The sequence below is a fragment of the Lepus europaeus genome, chromosome 14 (assembly GCF_033115175.1).
Source record: "Lepus europaeus isolate LE1 chromosome 14, mLepTim1.pri, whole genome shotgun sequence".
NCBI classification, from domain to species: domain Eukaryota; kingdom Metazoa; phylum Chordata; class Mammalia; order Lagomorpha; family Leporidae; genus Lepus; species Lepus europaeus.
The window spans coordinates 77974255-77994803 of NC_084840.1; the positions used below are offsets into that span (position 1 = coordinate 77974255).

General features: G+C 37.8%; 1 protein-coding gene across 7 annotated transcripts in view; it reads left to right on the top strand.

Moving 5' to 3' along the window:
• TASOR2 (transcription activation suppressor family member 2) overlaps positions 1 to 20549 on the top strand; it is a 92774-nt gene that overhangs the window by 42465 nt on the left and 29760 nt on the right. For all 7 annotated transcript variants that reach the window (XM_062211037.1, XM_062211038.1, XM_062211035.1 and 4 more), the window contains 10 exons: positions 3473 to 3610; positions 3749 to 3873; positions 3963 to 3982; positions 4072 to 4171; positions 7259 to 7359; positions 7992 to 8095; positions 11629 to 11701; positions 11803 to 11865; positions 15388 to 16107; positions 19097 to 19339. In XM_062211037.1, coding sequence (XP_062067021.1) covers positions 3473 to 3610; positions 3749 to 3873; positions 3963 to 3982; positions 4072 to 4171; positions 7259 to 7359; positions 7992 to 8095; positions 11629 to 11701; positions 11803 to 11865; positions 15388 to 16107; positions 19097 to 19339 — 1687 coding nt within the window. The remainder of the gene's footprint in view (positions 1 to 3472; positions 3611 to 3748; positions 3874 to 3962; positions 3983 to 4071; positions 4172 to 7258; positions 7360 to 7991; positions 8096 to 11628; positions 11702 to 11802; positions 11866 to 15387; positions 16108 to 19096; positions 19340 to 20549) is intronic.

Genomic DNA, 20549 nt, shown 5'->3' on the forward strand with positions numbered 1-20549 from the left:
TCATAGGAGTTTGGGAGGATTCTCTCCCTTTGAATTGTATTGAATAGCTTGAGAAGAATTGGAGTTAGTTCTCTATCTGGTGGAATTCAGTAGTGAAGCCATCTGGTTCTGGGCTATCTTTGTTGGAAGGGTCTTTATTACTGATTCAATCTCTGTCTTGGTTATTGGTCTGCTTAGGCTTTCTATATCTTCATGGCTCAATTTTGATAGGCTGTATATGTCCAGCAATCTGTCCATTTCTTTTAGGTCTTCCCGATTTGTTGGCATACAGCTCTTTATAGTAATTTCCTAATGATTCTTTTTATTTCTGTGTGTCTGTAGTTACATTTCCTTTTCATCTCCGATTTTATTGATTTGGGTCTTCTTCCCCCCTTTTTTTCTTAATTAGTTGGGCCAATGGTCTGTTGATATTGTTTATTTTTTCAAAAAACCAGCTCTTTGTTTCACTAATATTTTGGTTTTTTTTTCCCTTTTGGTTTGAATTTTGTTTATTTCTTCTCTAATTTTAATTATTTCTTTTCTCCTACTAATTTGAGGTTCAGTTTGTTGTTTTTCTAGATCGTTGGGATGCATTGGATAGCCATTTATTTGGTGCCTTCCTAGTTTCTCGATGTAGGCACCAATTGCTATAAACTTAACTCTTAACACTGCTTTTGCTATATCCCATAAGTTTTTCTCTCGATTTCTTCTGTGATCCACTGTTCATTTAGAAGCATGTTGTCCAGTATCCATGTGTTTGCCTAATTTCTAGAGAATCTTGAGTTGCTGATTTCCAGCTTCATTCCATTGTAGTTCAAGAAGATGCATGGTATTTTTTTTTTTTTTAAATTTGCTAAGGGCTTGCTTTATGGGCTAGCATAGAGAAACCAATGCATTGGTGAGAAGAATGTGTATTCTGAAACTGTGGAATGAAAAGTTCTGTAGAAATCAGTTAGGTCCATTTGGTCTATAGTGTTGATTAACTCTGTTGTTTCCTTGTTGATGATCTGTCCATTGCTGAAAGTGGGGTATTGGAGTTCCCCATTACAATTGTATTGCATGTCTCCCTTTAGATCTGTTAACATTTGTTTTAAATAGCCAGGCACCCTGTAATTGTTATTATTATAGTTACATGTTCCTGTTGAATTGATCCCTTAATCATTACATAGTGTTGTTTTTGTTTTAGTTTTCTTGGTATCTCAAGTTCTTTGATTATAGAACCAATACTACTTTTTTTTTTTTTTTTAGTATGAACTATTTCAACATTCCCCAAAAACTGGAGGGAAAATAACATTGCTTTGAAGTACAAACGCTGCTTTTTCTCCATTAATATTTTTTCTGCTCTCTGATAAATTATACAGTTCTGCTACGAGAGTATTCCTAACAAGTCAGATAAACGTTTGATTTTTTTCACTTTGGTTGGATTGTACCTCAGCATTTGTTTCTTGACTTGTAAACCCACCCATCTGGCTGAAGGTTGCTTTTCAAGTTTTTGGTTATACACTCTCAATCTTAAGTCTTCTCAAAATCAAGACATACTCAGTGGGGCTGGGGCTGTGGCGTAGCGGGTAAGGCTGCTGCCTGCAGTGCCAGCAGCCCATGTGGGTGCTAGTTTGAGTCTTGGCTGCTCCACTTCTGATCCAGTTCTTTGCGATGGCCTGGGATAGTAGTAGAAGATGGCCCAAGTCCTTGGGCCCCTGCACTCGCATGGGAGACCCGGAAGAAGCTCCTGGCTCCTGGCTTCGGATTGGTGCAGCTCCGGCCATTGTAGCTAACTGCGGAGTGAACCATCGGATGGAAGACCTCTCTCTCTCTCTCTCTCTCTGCGCAACTCTGACTTTCAAATAAATAAATAAATCTTTAAAAAAAAAAGATATACTCAGTGCCATAAGGTATGAATGCTTATTCTGTACAGTACTGTTTATATTCTTTGGTTTCTTAGTATTGCCTTTGGTGGTGTATAAATGCAGAGGACTCTTTTTAAAGTAATTATATTATTATAAAAATAAAAATTGTCTATAATTTCTAACCTCACTTTGGTATATATGGTATATATTTTGCACATTTTAATTTTTCCCTTACATATATATTTATTTAAATCCACAAAAGAGTTTATAATGCATATACTTAGGTGCAAATTCTTTAACTTAACATTATGTTGTAAACATTTTCTAATGTCATAGTATTCGAAACAGCTTTTTGTGGCCAGTGTTGTGGTGTAGCCAGTTAAACTGATAGATGCAGGTTTGAGTCCTGGCTGCTCCATTTCCAGCGTAGCTCCATGCTAATGTGCCTCGGAAAGCAGCAGAAGATGGAGCAAGTCCTTGGGCCCCTATGCCCTCATGGGAGACCTGGAAGAAGCTCCTGGCCATGGCCTGGCCCACCCCTGGCTGTTGCAGCCAGTTTGGGAGTGAACCAGGCGATAGAAAACTCTGTCTCTGTACGTTTCCCACTCTCTTTCAAATAAAAAGTTTTATCTTTTGTTTGTTTATTTAAGTAATTATGATATGTCATCATATGGTAACTTTGACTTTTTTCTTTTTCCTTTTTGTGAGACTTGTAATTCTAATGAAGGGAAATATAGAATGAGAAATACTTTGGCTTTTTCAGTGATCAGGGTCAACCCACCTGTTAAGTACTTTACTACTTACTTGCTCCTTGCTGATTTATTGGGCCCTGCCACAATGGAAGTATCTTAGTCTATAATTACAATAGATAATACAAGTTAAGAAACACATCTGTTGAAATTTTAGATTTCATTTGTCATCTTTTATATTCAGTCACTGAAGAACCTTTCAATGAGTGTAACATAAAATTTGGTGGACTGTGTAGGTTTTCTTTTAAAGAAGTGGTTCTCTTACGTTTGTTGTAATTCACATGTCCCTTTTTTTTTTTTTTTTTTAAGATTTATTTTATTTATTTGAAAGAGTTACAGAGAGAGGTAGAGACAGAGAGAGAGGTCTTCCATCTGCTGGTTCACTCCCCAACTGGCCGCAACGGCTGGAGCTGCACCAATCCAAAGCCAGGAGCCTGGAGCTTCTTCCAGGTCTCCCAAGGACTTGGGCCATCTTCTACTGCTTTCCCAGGCCATAGCAGAGAGCTGGATCGGAAGAGGAGAAGCTGGGACTCGAACCCGCGCCCATATGGGATGCTGGCGCTTCAGGCCAGGGCTTTAACACGCTCTGCCACAGCGCTGACCCTTCACATGTTGCTTTGATATTGTATAAAAGCTACAGACGTTTGTCTCAGAAAAATGCCAGAACAAGATTTTTTAATGCAATTTTAAGGGGTTCATGGATAATTAGAGTGTTTCTGTCCTTAAGGTAATTGTTTCTCCAAGAAGGATAGCTCTTAGCAATAGTTATTGGTAGTGAAAACACATCCACGTCATTAGACTACTTTTTTGTTTTTCCTTTTTTGTTTTAAATGAATCATAGAGTGAGAGTTACTGCTCTTCAAAGACATCTGATTTCTTTTCATGTTTTCATTCTAGGGAAAAGTCAAGTTTGTGTCTGAGAATTACACGACTAACTATACTAGGCCATCTTCTGGCTATGATTGCCACGTGGCTGCAGATACAAACAAGGTTTCTCATAAGACGAGTCATTTTCGTGCCTTTGAATTGAGTCAGGTATAGTACCTTTGATAATACCCAAGGTGTATTTCTGAATCTAATGTGTTAAATTTCAGGGCTGGGTGGGGTTTTGATTAAACTTGATACGTATGCAATTCCATTGTGCTACTCTAATACTTAATCTTCTTCTTTCAGTATTACCTCTATGAACTTTCAGGCAGTACTGTTACTAAGCGACCAAGACAGCTCTGTCCTTATGTAATTGTAGCTTTTAAGTACAGGGAACCTAAAATGATGGCAGCATCTGTTTATAAAAGCATGTAAGTAATTATGTACATACTTAGTTTTACTAGACTAGTTTCTTTTGCTCTTTTTTATATAAAATAAAAATTATTATTTTCTTTTCTAGACCTGAACTCACTGAAAATGGTAAGAAATTATCTCATTGGTTCTTTTGTTCATTTGTTCTTTTTTTTCTTCATTCAAATGATCTTTTTTTTCACTCTGATTTCTTGAAGTTCTTGTTCCTCCATGGAAAGGGAAATTAATTATTGGAGGTTATATGCTATGTGATATAACACTTCGGTCCACTTATGGTGTGGTAATTCCAACACAACTGTAAGTACTAAATTTTGTGTTCTCTACCTAATAAATAGCTTTGGTGTGAAATATAGGAATTGTACTTGAGTTTAGATTAGGACACATTTGGTAGATGTGCAGAGAACAGGGCCATGATGCAGGAGACCTAAATTCTAATCCTTTAATGGGTAAATGAACTCTCAAGATAAATTATTTGAAAGTTGAAACTTGATTTTCCATAAAAAGCAAATCAGATTTGCTTGGGTCAAAGATATGTCAGATTATAGCCACTTAATCCTCTTATTGTGTATTATGATTTACAGTACCTTATTTTCTAATTTTTGTGATTTTCTTAGAAAAATATTAAAATATCTGTTAAACATATTTATATTATAATGAATATTTTCTCTTGAGGAACTGTGAAAGACATCTTCTGAAATATTTTTTTATCCTGTTGTTAGTTTGTACCCCAAACCACTTAAAGACATAATTTAATTGATGTAGAAGGTAAAATTGATGTGCTCTTAGGATTCATTATCTTTGTATTAGCCTTTTGTAAGGCATGGCATGAGTATTATAAAATAAAGTAAGAATTCTGCAAATAAATAAATGAAAAAGAACTTTTTATTAGTAAAATGCAACCAAAATATATGGAAAGGAAGGCAGGTGTTTGGCCTAATGGTTAAAAAAATTGTTTTACTTGAAAGGTAATTATGGAGAGAGAATTGAGAGAGATTGATCTTGCATTTGCTGGTTCACCCCTCAAATGTCTTTAATGACCAGGGCTGGGCCAAGCCAAAGCCTGGAACCAGGAGGTACAGGGGGCAAGCACTTGGGCCATTCTCTGCTGTTTTCACATAGCCTAATGTTGAAGACACCCACATCCATATCAGAGTGTGTGGATTTCATACCCAGTTTCAGCTTCTGACTTGAGCCTTTTGCTAAATAGACCCTGGGAGGCAATTGTAATGGCTTAAGTTACTGATACCCGTAAAGGAGACTTGGGTTGAGTTCCTGGCTCCTAGCTTCATCCTAGCCTCAACCCAGTTATTGAGGTATCCAGAAAACTGAACCAACAGATGGTAGCATGCTCACTTGCTCACTCTTTCTTTCCCTCTGTTCTTGCCTATCTTCTTTCTTTCCTTCTTTCCTGTTTTCCCCCCTCCCTTCATTGCTTCCTTTCACTCCCTCTCCTACTCTATTTCTCCCCTCCTCTCCGTCCCTCCCTCTTCCTCTCTCTCCTTCAATTAATCAATCAATAAAATGTAAAAGGAATGACAGAATTAGAGAAACACTATTTGGCAACAACATAAGTCAATCAGTGGATGCTAAAAATAATAGATGAAAGTTTGATTTTTGATTCCTTAGAGTATCTCTCCATGACTTGCTTGTTAATCACAAAGGAAAAAATACACTTCCTGGTGGAGAACACAGTCAGATACCATACCATTTTAAGGGGTTAAGTTATTGCTGTTAATGGAATAGATGCCATGTGCTTCCTTGTATGGTTCTTCCTGTCGATCTAATTAGGAGGAAACAGTAGCTCTACTAGATTTTTTTTTAAAGATTTATTTATTTATTTGAAAGTCAGAGTTACACAAAGAGAAGAGAGGCAGAGAGAGAGAGAGGTCTTCCATCTGATGGTTCACTCCCCAGATGGCCGCAACGGCCAGAGCTATGCCAATCCAAAGCCAGGAGCCAGGAGCTTCTTTTGGGTCTCCCACGTGGGTGCAGAGGCCCAAGGACTTGGGCCATCCTCTACTGCTTTCCCATACTACAGCCGAGAGCTGGATCAGAAGTGGAGCAGCCAGGTCTTTAACCGGCACCCATATGGGATGCCAGTGCTTCAGGCCAGAGTGTTAACCCACTGCGCCACAGTGCCAGCCCCAGCTCTGTTAGATTGAGAGGTGTTGTACAAAATGGTCTGTATCCTACAGAATGTCAAGGTCACTAAAGATTAAAAAAAAAAGACTAAGAAACTATTCGATAAAGAAGCATAACAAAATGCATTATTATTATGTTAGGTATATATGCCTATGTGTTGGGTGATTTTTTTCTTTTTTTTTTTTTTTTGCTGTGAAAGATTTTAGTGAGATGCTTGTGAAATCTTGAATATGATACAGGTTAAATAACAGTGTTATATCATTGTGAATTTCTTGATTGTTTAAATTGCTTTGTGATTTTACAAGAAAATTTCCTTTTTAAAGGAAACAAATATTTGGGCTAAGAGGATATTAGGTTTGCATCTCACTCTCCAGGATTCAGAAAAAATTGTGTGTGTGTTTACAGAAATAATGACAAAGTGAACATGATGTGGTATTCTTTTGACATTTATGGGAGAGTATAAAAGAAAATCCTTTGTATGTGGTATCTAAAAAAGTTCATGGAAAATTGAATTAAAACACAAGTTTAGGGGCAGGCATTTGGCCTAGCAATTAAGATGCTGCTTGGGACACCTGCATCCCATACTGGAGTGCCTAGGTTCAGGTTCTAGCTCTGCTTCCCTTTCTAGCTTCCTGCTCATGTGTATCCAGGAAGGCAGCAGGTAATGGCTTGGGTAGTTGACTGCCTGCCACCCACATGGGAGAGCCAGATTGTGTGCCTAACTCCTGACTTAGGCCTGGAACAGCCCTGGCTTCAGGCAGACTTGGCCTGCAGTCAGTTGTGGGAGTGAACCACTGAATGAATTATTGCTCTCCTCTTCCCTCCCCTCTTTTGCCTCCCCTCTCCTCTCCTCTGCTTTCTCTCTCTCTCTCTCTCTCTCTCACACACACACACACAGATAAAATACACAAATAAAATTTTTGAAAGAAAAACAAACTTACTTTGGTGCAAAATATTTTGAAATCCATGCATAGTTTGTTTTACAATGTGCATTTTTTAAGAGCTTTTCGATGGTCCTGTGTAAATACTTCTTTGCCATATTTAGATATTGTGGTCATACCAAAAAAATATATATTTAAAAAATGTGAACATATTTGCAGACCATGGTCTATGGGTCACGTATTTGAAAATCTGAACTATTTATAACTGTGTTTTTAACCTGTGGTTATTGTGTTATGTATTAAATTTATGTTAGAAAACCAAAATATTTATTATATGATTCGATATTGTTTTGTTTTTTAGACCACAGGAGCTAGATTTTAAATATGTAATGAAAGTGTCTTCTTTGAAAAAAAGACTCCCAGAAGCTGCTTTTAAAAAACAGAATTACTTGACACAGAAAGGTCTGTTTTGTTGAAATGTAATGCCACACTGCATGTCCTGGTCTTTATTCCAATTATTTTCCACTCTGCCTCCAAACATACATATACTTTTGTTTCATTCCAAGTGATTTTTAAGAGACTTTTTTGGAAAGTTCTGGAGTTGCTATGTTCTTAAGTTTCTTCGAAACTGAAAGGTGGTTTAACTAAGCTGACAAAGACTAGTTTTAATGTAGAATACTGAGGAAATTAAGCAGACATTAAGAAGCTGGAAACCCATACTCATTCCTCTCAAGGAGAACAGAGTGTTTATTTTTGTTTTTACATATTTAATTCTGAATTCCATGAAAAAAAATTAGGAGAAAATGTATTGCTCTTTTAGGTTAATTCTTGCAACTTGAAGTGCATTTTATTTAAATAGTATTTAATTGTCATGGGAATCCTATAGGAGTGTCAGTATGAGAACATTGTTTTAAAATAATTATTTCAGTAACCTTTAATTAAGGAGTTTTATAACCAGGAACAATAAGTTGTAAAGGATTTTTTTTTTTTAGTAGTTGTCCTAGTTCTTTAATTTTTGTAATATATTAAATGAATAAATTGATTATAAAAGCAATGCATATTAAAAATAAGAAATTTTCTGATTTTCTTTACAGTCTGTTGCCAAGATTTATGCTTCAGTTTGTATGATGTGGAACTGTCAAACAGACAAGGGGAAGAAATAGATAAGCTAATAGAATATATTAAAAATAAGCAGTTGGTAAGAATCATTTATTTAAAATACAATTTTTTAATTGAAAAATTGATCTCTAAATATTTATTGGCTGTACCTCAATTGAGTTATTGTGGCTTGCTGAATTTTCATTATTTAATATTTACTAACATTTTCATCTCCTTTGTATTTTTTTGAAAGATTATTTATTTTGAAAGTTAGAGTTACAGAGAAAGGGAGAGACATAACTGCCAGTGGCAAAACCAGGCCAAAGCTAGGAGCCAGGAGCTCTCTTCAGGTTACCTTTGTGGGTGGTAGGAGCCCAAACACTTGGACCATCTTCGGCTACTTTTCCCATGCCATTAGAAGGAAGCTGGATCAGAAATGGAGCAGTCAGGACCCAAAGGGTGCCATATGGCATGCCGGTGTTGTCTTTTACCTACTATGCCACAAAGCCTGTCTCTCCTTTGTATCTCACTTTACTCTTGTGTCTTTCTAGTCAGTTTATACTCTCAAGTATAAGAAAATAAGTCTTTATTGTTATTTTTGGTTTTGGCAGAATTGAATTACATCTCTAGTATTTCTGCGTTAATCAAAGGACCACTTGTGAGATACTTCTTTTTTTTTTCTTTTAAATTAGCATAGTCCTTTTCTATATTTGAAAATTAAAAGTAAGAAATTAAATTAAAAGTAGGAAAGTCCAAAAATATTTTCAGAAAATGCAGTTGGTGAAGGAATTGCTCATGAGTGTTTATTGTTCTAATAATAGTCAAGATTTGGGGGTGGCACTGTGGCTTAAAAGCTTAAGCCTCCACCTACAGTGCCATTATCTCATTTGGGTGCCATTTCGAGTCCTGGCTACTCTGCTTCTTATCCAGGTCTCTGGTAGTGCCTGAAAAAGCAGAGGAAGATGGCCCACATACTTGGGCCCCTGCACCCATGTGGGAGACTCAGAAGAAGCTCCTGACTCCTGGCTTCATTCTGGCCCAGCCCCAGCCATTGTGGGCATTTGGGGAGTGAACCAGCAAATAGAAGATCTCTCCCTCTCTCTCTACCTTTCAAATAAATTAATAAATTTTAAAATAATAGTCAAAATTTAGTGCTACTTTTGCTTTGAAAGTTGTTTATTGGTAAAAGTTATTAATAGAAATTACATATCACTTATGGTCCTTTCCCAACAGTGCTCAATGTTTTGTATTATGACTTTTTTTTTTATTCCTCTGTCTCTCCAGCTAGACCGTGAGTTTTTGAAACTGGGTATTACACCTTAAGCATCTGTGATACCTTAGTGCTTAATGTATGGTGAGCAAGCAATCTGTCCTTTGAAGAAAGTATGTGGAGTTAATGTCTAGAACCTTGAATTTGAGAACAATACAGAACAAGGTCTCTTTAAGATGTTGTTAAGGACATGTAGGACTGTTTTTTCATTTGCATTGGACAGATGCTTGAAATAGATGTTTAAGAGATTATGATTTCTCACAAAGGCTAAAATAGGAACTTTATACAGCTCTTTCAGTACATAGTTTGAGACACTGATAAGATAAACATGTATTTGTTTTATTTCTATGTATTTTGGAAGATAGAAATACATGAGCTTAATGAGCTTTCATTGTATTACAAAACTAAAATGGAGAACAATCTAGAGGCTTTATTGTCACTGTCCTTTTTTACATTAGCAGAAAATAAAATAGTTTAAAAGTTTAATAGATCCCAAAGTCATGGGATATATAACTATTAATATTCAGTATTCTGAATATTCTATTCAGTAATTCCTGGATGTCTAACATGTGCTAGACTAGGAGCAAGGATACAGAATAGTCCCTAAGTCATAGTTCCTAGAAGTCAAGGAGCTTATAAAACTATAGAAGAGAAAGAAATGTAAGTTCAAATGCTATAAAACTTATAGGAGTTATAGTGGAAATGTTTTGAAACTCAAGATAGTTGATTCTTCTTATAAGTGAGATATCAGTGTCAAAACTTAGTTGTAATAATTAGAAAAGGTACTTATTTCATGTTTTCTTTGTGATTGAGTAGTTTGTTGATTTATCATATTTGTAGGTTTAAGTCCTATCGGGTTTGAAATGTTTTGTTCTATAAAATGGCATGTTTTGTTTAGGTATTTTTTTAACTAAAAAATTACATGAACATTGATTTTTACCTTTGTTATGGGCATGTAAGTTTTTGAAATACCATAGAAAAGAGCTTTGACTTTATGATTTAGAATGACAGCTTTTAGAAAACTTTCCTGCTAAGGACAGAATTCCCCATGTACTGAAAATACTAAGAGGTAAATTTTTTTCCTCCAAGATACTTTTTCATAAGCTCAATATTCCACTAAAGACTATGGTAGAGAGGCCAGCGCCGCGGCTCCATAGGCTAATCCTCCGCCTTGCGGCGCCGGCACACCGGGTTCTAGTCCCGGTCGGGGCACCGGATTCTGTCCCGGTTGCCCCTCTTCCAGGCCAGCTCTCTGCTGTGGCCAGGGAGTGCAGTGGAGGATGGCCCAAGTGCTTGGGCCCTGCACCCCATGGGAGACCAGGAGAAGTACCTGGCTCCTGCCATCGGAACAGCGCAGTGCGCCGGCCGCAGCGCACTACCGCGGCGGCCATTGGAGGGTGAACCAACGGCAAAAGGAAGACCTTTCTCTCTGTCTCTCTCTCTCTGTCCACTCTGCCTGTCAAAAAAAAAAAAAAAAAAAAGACTATGGTAGAGAGGCAAAATAGAAAGAATCTCTATTTTGTCTGTGTTTCTTGTTGCATGGGGCTCTATTATTTTGCATCTATTAGAATGCTGTATAAAGGACTCTTTTATTGGTTGGTATCTTCCAGTCTTTCTAGTTTCAGGCTTCTGTGATAATTTTCATGTAAAATGTGAGCCTAAGGTGCTACTTACATGTCTATGTCTGATTCATCCTGAATACGCTAGTTAGATAGTGATATAGAATGTCAAGTATCTCAGTGAAAGAAATGAAATAAGGGTTTTGTGATTGATTTGTTATATACTTAAACACTATTCTAAAACTAACCTTTGGTATGCTACTTGTTTCTTGTAGTTAAGTAGAACTAAGATTAGGCCGGCTTAACAGGCTAATCCTCCGCCTTGCGGCGCCGGCACACCGGGTTCTAGTCCCAGTTGGGGCGCCGGATTCTATCCCGGTTGCCCCTCTTCCAGGCCAGCTCTCTGCTATGGCCTGGGAAGGCAGTGGAGGATGGTCCAAGTGCTTGGGCCCTGCACCCGCAAGGGAGATCAGGAGAAGCACCTGGCTCCTGGCTTCGGATCAGCGAGATGCGCTGACCGCAGCAGCCATTGGAGGGTGAACCAATGGCAAAAGAAAACCTTTCTCTCTGTCTCTCTCTCTCTCACTATCCACTCTGCCTGTCAAAGACAAAAAACAAAAAAAACTAAGATTATCTGAGCTAAGACAATTTTGGTTTCTAATACCAGGAACAGAATTCTCCTGAATTCTGTATATAATAACATTTTAAGATTTTTTTTAATTAGCTCAAAATTCACTGAAGAATGTAGCTAGAGCAAGGAGGATAGACTTGAAGAATAATGTTCTTTCTTTTTTAATTTTAAAGGCAATCATCAAATGCTTAGATGATCGAGGTTTTTTTATTTTACTTACATCATCAGCCTTAATATCAGAACCAGGTAAGGACAACTTTATTTGAAAAAAAAAATTTTTACTATGTTTATTCTTGTTTTTTAAGATCAATAACCTAACAATTTCTTTTGATTTTCATTATGTATAGATTTTGGAGGTGAGCAGATAGGTGTAATTGGGTTACATTTAAGCCATTCATCCCTGTCAACAGGTAAGAATCAAGTATCTTGTGGTTCACTTGGTCTATTGGATATTTTTCAGTCTTCATCTGATTTGCACATGATAGTTAACTAACTTTTCCTCTTAAATAACTTTCATCCTGTTACCTCTCTGGTTGATCCTCCCTCTCCTTTCCTTTTATTTCTTCCTTTATAGAATGACTTATTTGAAAGAGTAACACAGAGGGAGGGAGAGAGAGTGAGCAATCTTCCATATACTTTTTTTTTTTAAGATATTATTTATTTGAGAGGTAGAGTTAGAGAGAGAGAGAGAGAGACTGAGACAGAGAGAAAGGTCTTCCATCCACTAGTTCACTTCCCAAATGGCCACAGCTGGGCCAATCTGAAGCCAGGAGCCAGAAGCTTCTTCCAGTTTTCTCATGTGGGTGCATGGGCCCAAACACTTGAGCCATCTTCTACTGCTTTCTCAGGCCATAAGAAGAGAGCTGGATTGGAAGAAGAGCAGCTGGGACACAAACTGGTGCCCACATAGAATGCTGGCACCACAGGTGGAAGCTTAGCCTACCATGCCACAGTGCTGGCCTCACGATCTTCCATATACTGAATCACTCCCCAAATGGTCACAATAGCTAGTCTGAGCCAAGCTGAAGCCAGGAGCCAGGAACTCCATTTGGGTCTTCACATGGGTAGCAGGTGCCCCAGTACCTTGGATATCGTTTGCTGCTTTTCTAGGAGCATTAGTAGGGAGCTGGATTGGCAGTGGAGTACAGTGACTCTAGCCAGCACTCTGATAGTCAGTGGCTTAACCCATTGTGTTACAGCATCAGCCCCCCAGGTTGATCCTTCTTGGCCTCCTTTGTAGGCTTTCCCTTTCCTCTGAGCTTCAGATCTGTCTCCAAACTATCCATTGATGTTTTCACTGAGTTATTTCAAAGGTTCCTCAAATTCAGCTTTTCAAAATTGAACTCATTTGTTATTGAACAACATTTGCTAAAAGATACTTTTACTATGATCTGTTATCTAACTATAACTCAGGGTCTTCATAGATACTGTTCCCTCTGTCGGGACTGTTGGTTTCCTTCTTCTCTAGCCCATGTATTCACAGGGTGATGTTGACTCTTGAAAGGACCAGGGGCCGGTGCCGTGGTACAGTAGGTTAATCATCTGCCTGTGGTGCTGGCATCCTATATGGGTGCTGGTTCTAGTCCCGGCCGGCTGTTCCTCTTCCAATTCAACTTCATGCTGTGGCCTGTGAGAGCAGTAGAAGATGGCCCAAGTCCTTGAGCCCCTGCACCCACATGGGAGAATGGGAAGGAGCTCCTGGCTTCTGGCGTCGGATCGGCTCAGCTCCGGCTGTTGTGGCCATTTGGGGAGTGAACCAGCGGATGGAAGACCTTTCCCTCTGTCTCTTCCTTTCACTGTCTGTAACTTTACCTCTCAAATAAATGAATAAAATCTTAAAAAAAAAAAAAAAGGACCAAAACTTAGCTTTGGGGGAAAAATTTTTTACTCATGTAGTACATGAACAAATATGTAATATATGTGTGATATTAAAATTCCAGAGGCCAATTAGGGGAAAAACTTAAGTCTGAAATAGCTCTTGGGGGAGATAATGAATAAAAAGATGGAAAGACTCTAGTCTGCCTTAATTCATGTAAAGGATCTTCAAAAAAATTTATGGAAAGTACATATTATGAAAAAACTATGCATGGATTTCAGTTTTGTTTATGCACCAAAATAAACTTGGACCGGCTTTTTTATAATATATCTCGGGTCTAGTGTAAGGCACTTTAAAGGATAAGACATCAGTTGAAGAGAAAAATAAACTTGAATTCTGCGAAAATTAAAACAATAGCTGGCTGGCGCCACAGCTCACTAGGCTAATCCTCCGCCTGTGGTGCTGGCAACCTGGATTCTAGTCCCGGTTGGGGTGCTGGATTCTGCCCTGGTTGCTCCTCTTCCAGTCCAGCTCTCTGCTGTGGCCCAGGAGTGCAGTGGAGGATGGCCCAGGTGCTTGGGCCCTGCACCCCATGGGAGACCAGGAGGAAGCACCTGGCTCCTGGCTTCGGATCAGCGCTCAGTGCGCCGGCTGCAGCGGCCATTGAGGGGTAAACCAATGGAAAAGGAAGACCTTTCTCTCTGTCTCTCTCTCTCTCTCTCACTGTCTAACTCTGCCTGTCAAAAAAAAAAAAAAAAAAAAAAAAACCAACAATAGCCAACATGAAATTTATAGTAAAACGTGTGTGGAAAGGTGATGAAATCATTAATACTCTACAAAGTTTGTGCAGACAATGGTCCAAAGAAATCAACAGTTTACAAATAGATAACTCATTTTAAGAAGGGATGAGGCACTGTTAAAGATGGAGTTCACAACACCAGACAATACACATAACATTGACTAGAAAATACTGCTTTATTGTGAATTGTGTCCTTAATAGTATATAGAGACCTTTTCTAGTTTATTTTCCCTTTACATGTTACTCTGTTTTAAGTAAGAAACTACAAAGAAGGGTTCATTCTTATTCATGCTTCTTTTCCTTTTCTTCTTTTTAAAAAATATTTATTTATTTATTTATTTGAGAGGTAGAATTATAGACAGTGAGAGGGAAAGACAGAGAGAAAGGTCTTCCTTTCACTCCTCAAATGGTTTGAGGTTCACTCCTCAAATGGCCGCAACGGCCGGAGTTGCACCGATCCCAAGCCAGAAGCCAGGTGCTTCTTCCTGGTCTCCTGTGTGGGTGCAGGGGCCCAAAGCACTTGGCCCATCTTCTGCCGCTTTCCCAGGCCATAGCAGAGAGCTGGACTGGAAGAGGAGCAGCCGGGACTAGAACCAGTGCCCATATAGGATGCTGGCGCCACAAGTGGAGGATTAACCTACTGCGCCACAGCGCCCTTTTCCTTTTCTTAATACTTGGTATAGTGCTAATGTGTTTCACTAGGACTAACTTGGTGTTTTGTAATTCTGCACATACTTTTTCATTAAAAGAAATCATACAGTTCCTATTTCCATCTACTAGGCATTGGAGGTCTAATTTTTATTTCTTTTGGTAAAACAAGTGGTGAAATTAGCAACAATTATGATGAGATAAGGTTAATAAGACTCTTTTCAATTCAGTTGGTTTTCTTTTATAACCTGTAAAAAGGTCTTAAAGTGAGTGATACACAGATAAAATGAGATGTTTTAAAAGCAGAAAAAAAAGTGAGGAAGCACATCTGCCAGCTCCAAAGGCTGGTACTACTCCTTTTGAAGGACCATTGAGCTTACACTGAGTTCCTTGTCAGGTGAGATGGAATGGAAAGCAGGGTTTACTCATTCTAGCTAGCAATTATTTGTCAAATGATTCCTTTTTAGTTCAGTATGTCTGTTAATTTCAAATAGATGGAGATTCATGAAATGTACCAGTAAGTCTTCCTATTGTTGTCATTTAGGTTATTATTTTTAAACTAGAGTATTTAATCATCCCATCATTTTGAAACCTAAAATACTACTTTCCTGTGTGTTTTGTTAAAAAAAAAAAAGTCAGAATTTTAATGTGTGCTTAAATATATTTCAGAGGTGAAAGATTTGAAAGTTGAAGATGACATCTTCTTGAAGGCAATACCTATTTTACCTGCCCTTAACTGTGCCCTAGTAGAAGCAAAAAAATCACTTCCTGAAGAAGGAATCCATCCAAATACATTAGTAAAGCAAAATTTCCAAGAACTGTGTATGGAGGACAGAAGCCCTTCATTGACTGCTGCTCTTCAGGATGGAATTAGAGAGACCGCATTCTCTGGAAAACTGTCAGATGGTTTTGACTTGGTTCCTCCAGCTGAAAAGTGCCCTTTAGAGTCTTTAAATCTGTTGAAGTCTTATTTTTCAGATCCTAGTGGTTACATTTTAGAAGTATCTACTGCCTTGGATTTGTTAGCAGAGGATTCTCAGTCTCCTTGTATTTCAGATGGAATTTGTGATGCTGGATTTTCTTTAGTTATGACTCCAGATCCTGAATTTCTTGACTCAGAGGCAGAAGTAAGAAAAGACAATGAAACAGAAAATAATTCTAAAGAAAGGTTGAAAGCAAAGAAGGGAACTGTGGTTCCATTGAGTCCAGTATCAAATCTGAGAGTGCAGCCCAAGAGAAAGGCCAGCATGCTTCCTGTGGTACCAAGTAAAAGGGTGAATTTGTGCTGCCCCTTTCCTAAAAGAACTGTGCTTGGAGCAGGCAGTGGATCACAGTCACCAACTACTCTTGAGTTGGTTAAAGGACAGTTTCCTCAGAAAAGAAAAAGAGGTAAGCACAGTATATTTGGATTATTATAATAATCACTATTTTATTCAAACCCTATTCCTGTCTGAATTCATGTGGACTGCAGTTTTGCAGCATGCTAGAAGTTTGTTAGAAACACAAGCATTTCTCTCCACATGACTTATTTGTATGCTAAAGCTTGAGAAACACTGTCTAAGTAATAGCTAAAAACCAAGAAATAGGAAAAACTAATATATCTTAAAAGTTTACCCACCAAAAACATATGTTTTACCTGTAACTCAAACTATATTTACTTTCTATTCTAAGAAAGGTGATCATTCAGTTTTTGTACCATCTTCAGACAGATGGAGTTGGTAGTAGAAGATCTTCTAAAATCTGGTACACCATTAGCAACAAAAAATGATAGCTGACAGTCTAAACACTGAAAACTAAAGCAGTCTGGGGCAGTTTCTAATCCATTGTGTAACAGTTGCAGAGTTCTTTTTGTCTTTTTTTTTAAAGATTTGTTTATTTCTCTTTTTTAAGGATTTTTTAAAAATTCATTTGAAAAGCAGAGTTACAGTGATCTTCCATTTGTTGGTTTACTACCTACAAGGCTGCAATGGTCAGGCTGATGCCAGGATCTACAAACAACTTCTTTATGACCCAGCCATATTTTCTGCTGCTTTCCCTAGGTTATTAGCAAGGAGTAGAATCAGAAGTAGAGCATCCAGGACTTGAACCTATGCCCATTTGGGATGCTTGCATCACAAGCAGTGGCTTGACCCACTGCACCAAAGCGCTAGCCCCATAACAGAGTTCTTAAAGTGATTACTTGGATCCAATGACAGACATACTTAGATGAAATGTACAGTGCCCTGGAAACGTACTGAAAAAGTCCTACAAGTGATTTTGATGCCCCTTGAAAATTGAGAATCACAGTCTAGAGCCATTTAGTATATTGACAAATGCACTTTAGTGCATAGCAGACCATAACTAGGTTGGATTCATCTCGAATTATATTTAGTATATTTCCTCAAAAGGAGTAGAGAATCATATGCTATGTAACTTCTAATAAAATTGTCAGCACACTATAACCAAAGTACCACTCTGTCATTCTGTGTGCTGTCTACTCTCATGCTTCAATGACAGAGGTGAGCAGTTGTGACAGAGAGCTGAAAATGTATACTCTTGGCACTTCATGGAGTAATTTTGCTAACACAATCTATAATGATTTGAATTTGAGATTGTTGGTGTCCAAAGAATTACCATCTGGGATAACTGTATGATCCCCATTAATTAAAGTTCTACACTGTGGCTTAACAAATAGTAATTTCCGGCCTGTTACAATTTGAATAGTGGTATGGATGTATGTGTATCAGGAGAGTTATAGAAAGTATGGCAGTATAAAGCATTGGGTCATATTGTACCCCTGCTGTAAATATATTTCAGGCCAACATACTGAGTTTTTGCTCTGTGTGAACTAATTTGCTTCAAAGTATTAATAGATTATATGTAACTCAATATACACTGTTCCTTTTTCTCAAATGTTTTTAATTATATCTACTGTATGAAATATATACCTACAAATTTATGCATGACTGAAACAAAAATTTCAAAAAAACATTTACTCTGTGTAGTATAATTTGCTAATTTCTATTCTGTTTTTTATATCATTTGAGAAAGAATTCTAGTTGTGACACATCAAATTTATTTTATAGCTCTGCAGTGGATTATTACTTGCAATTTGAGAAACATGTCATTGAGCAATAAGTATAAGCGGAATAATCCCACAAGATTACCTTGTTATTTCACTTTTTTTTTTTTTCCCAGTACCTGGGTTTCTGAGTGGCCTTCCTTCCTGTATATGCAAATATTAGAAATGTTTCCTCCTATGTTTTGGTTGTCTAATCTTTCTTTTTCTTTTTAATTTAACTGTTTTCCTGCTTAATTTATATTTTGCCTGATTTTAGAAAGTACAACTGGAATGGAATGAGAAATCTGATTCTTAAAAAAAAATAAATATGTTGATTTATTTTGTAGAATAGCTTAGTACAGAGAATATTAATTAGATCGAGGGAAATGTACAACATTAAGAGATTCTGAAAGCTTTTCTAAAAAGTATTTCTTTCTCTAATTCCCAAAAGATTAAGTGAAAGTCTCTTTTCCCCCCTACATTTCACTAACACTCATCACAGTTTTTTAAACTACTTAATATCATATTTAGTGTTCTCAGTGAGAAATAATGTATTAACTCTTTAAGAGTATACTATAAGCAGATAGTATTGTTTGCACCCTTCCTACTTCTACCTTTAGCCATTTTCTTCCATATGAAATGCAAAGCAGAATATTTTGTAAAAGAGATATTTTTGTAAGATAGTATATTTGTAGGAAATGAAACCAGGTGCAGACTTTGTTCAATTATCCCATCTTTTCTGAAAATATTATTTTTCATAAAGTATTAAAACTTAGATTTACTTATTTGAAAGGCAGAGTTACGGAGTGGCAGAGAGAGAGAGGTCTTCTATCCGCTGATTCACTCCCCCAATGGCTGCAATGGCCGGAGCTGCACTGATCCAAAGTCAGGAGCCAGGAGCTACTTCTGCATCTCCCACGCGGTGCAGGGGCCAAAGAAGTTAAGCCATCTTCTACTGCTTTCCCAAGCCATAGCAGAGAGCTGGATCCAAAAAAAAAAAAAAGGCCAGTACCACGGCTCACTTAGCTAATCCTCCGCCTGCGGTGCCAGCACCCCGGGTTCTAGTCCCGGTTGGGGCGCCAGATTCTGTCCCAGTTGCTCCTCTTCCAGTCCAACTCTCTGCTGTGGCCCGGGAAGGCAGTGGAGGATGGCCCAAGTGCTTGGGTCCCTGCACCCGCATGAGAGATGGGGAGGAAGCACCTGGCTCCTGGCTGCAGATTGGCACAAGGCACCGACTGTAGTAAACATTTGGGGGATGAACCAACGGAAAAGGAAAAAGCTGTGCGGATAATATCTGAACCCCTACTCCTTTAAAAATAGCATCTTTTTCCACATCAGGTGCGGAAGTGTTGACAGCACAGTTTGTACAGAAAACCAAATTGAATAGGAAGAACCAAGAAGCTCCTATTTCTAAAGCTGTTCCAGTGTCAACAAATGCTAAGAGGGCAAGGAAACAAGAAAAATCTCCAGTCAAAACTGTTTTAAGAAATAAAACATCTATGAAGAAATCTCTTCACAAACAGAGGGTAAATATAGTAAAAGGCAACCAAAATCCCAGAATCAGAAAGCAGCCACAACCTGGTAAGAAATATTCTTCCTGTGAATGTAAACACCACAATACAGATGTAATAAAGATTACAAGATAATATATTGAGATAATATACAAGCAGTTGAATTTTACCAGTAATTCTTCTATAATCTTTAGTTCAGACACTAACATGAATAAGGCACTTGGTTGCAATGATTTTAGCCTTCTCAAATTAGATTCTACTTTTTACTTTGCATAAAGCCTGAACCTGATTTGAATTGTCTACAGTTAGGATATAAATAGCCTTATTTATGACTAAATGTATAAGCAAGTAACATCTGGTGCTATTTTTCTAGACCATAATCAGTTTCAAAAGTAGGTTATAAGTTTGCCTAAAAGGAATTATAAACAGATTCATAAAAAATGTCAGTAATCCAAAATCCTGTATTTGGTTTAAAATGCATTAATTTAAAAAGTTATTTTAGTTTTCTATTTTTTCTTTACTGAATGATAAAATTTCATTATATGAACCACTGAGAACTCCTGTATTTCCAGTTGCTCACTAGATAGAAACTTTTTTTAAAAAAGATTGATTTATTTATTAGGCAGAATTACAGAGAGTGAGGGAGAGACAGACAGATGTACTATCTGCTGGTTCACTCCCTAAATGACCGCAATGGTCCCTAGCCGAAACCAGGAGCTTAATCCATACTCAGGTACTCCCATATGGTTGTGGGTGTCCCAAGCAGTATCTTAACCGTTGGATCAAATTCGGCTCCTACTATTATTGACATGTTCTTTCCCTTTTGCTTAGTCAGTGAGTCCTGATGTGTATCATATGTACTTTCATGGTTATGCAATTCTTCTCCATCTAGGTTCTGCACAGCTAAATTCTACTTCCACAAGGAGGCATTGCCTCATGGTTTGACCGTCACTGATCTCTCTCTGTCTCCTTTTAGGTTTTTGAGACCATTGTAGAATTTAAATCATACTATTTTCTAATGATTTGATGTATCTTGATCCTATTTTTCCAGATAGCTTATAAACATGAAAATAGGGACCAGTGTTGCGATGCATCAGGTTAAGCTGTCACTTGTGACGTCTGCATCCCATATTGGAATGCCATTTCGACTCCCTGCCGCCCTGTTTCTAATCCAGCTCCCTGCTTATTTGCCTGGGAAAGCATCAGAGGATAGCCAAAGTACTTGGGCCCCTGCCACCCAAGAAGGAAACCCAGATGGGGTTCCAGACTCCTGGCTTCAG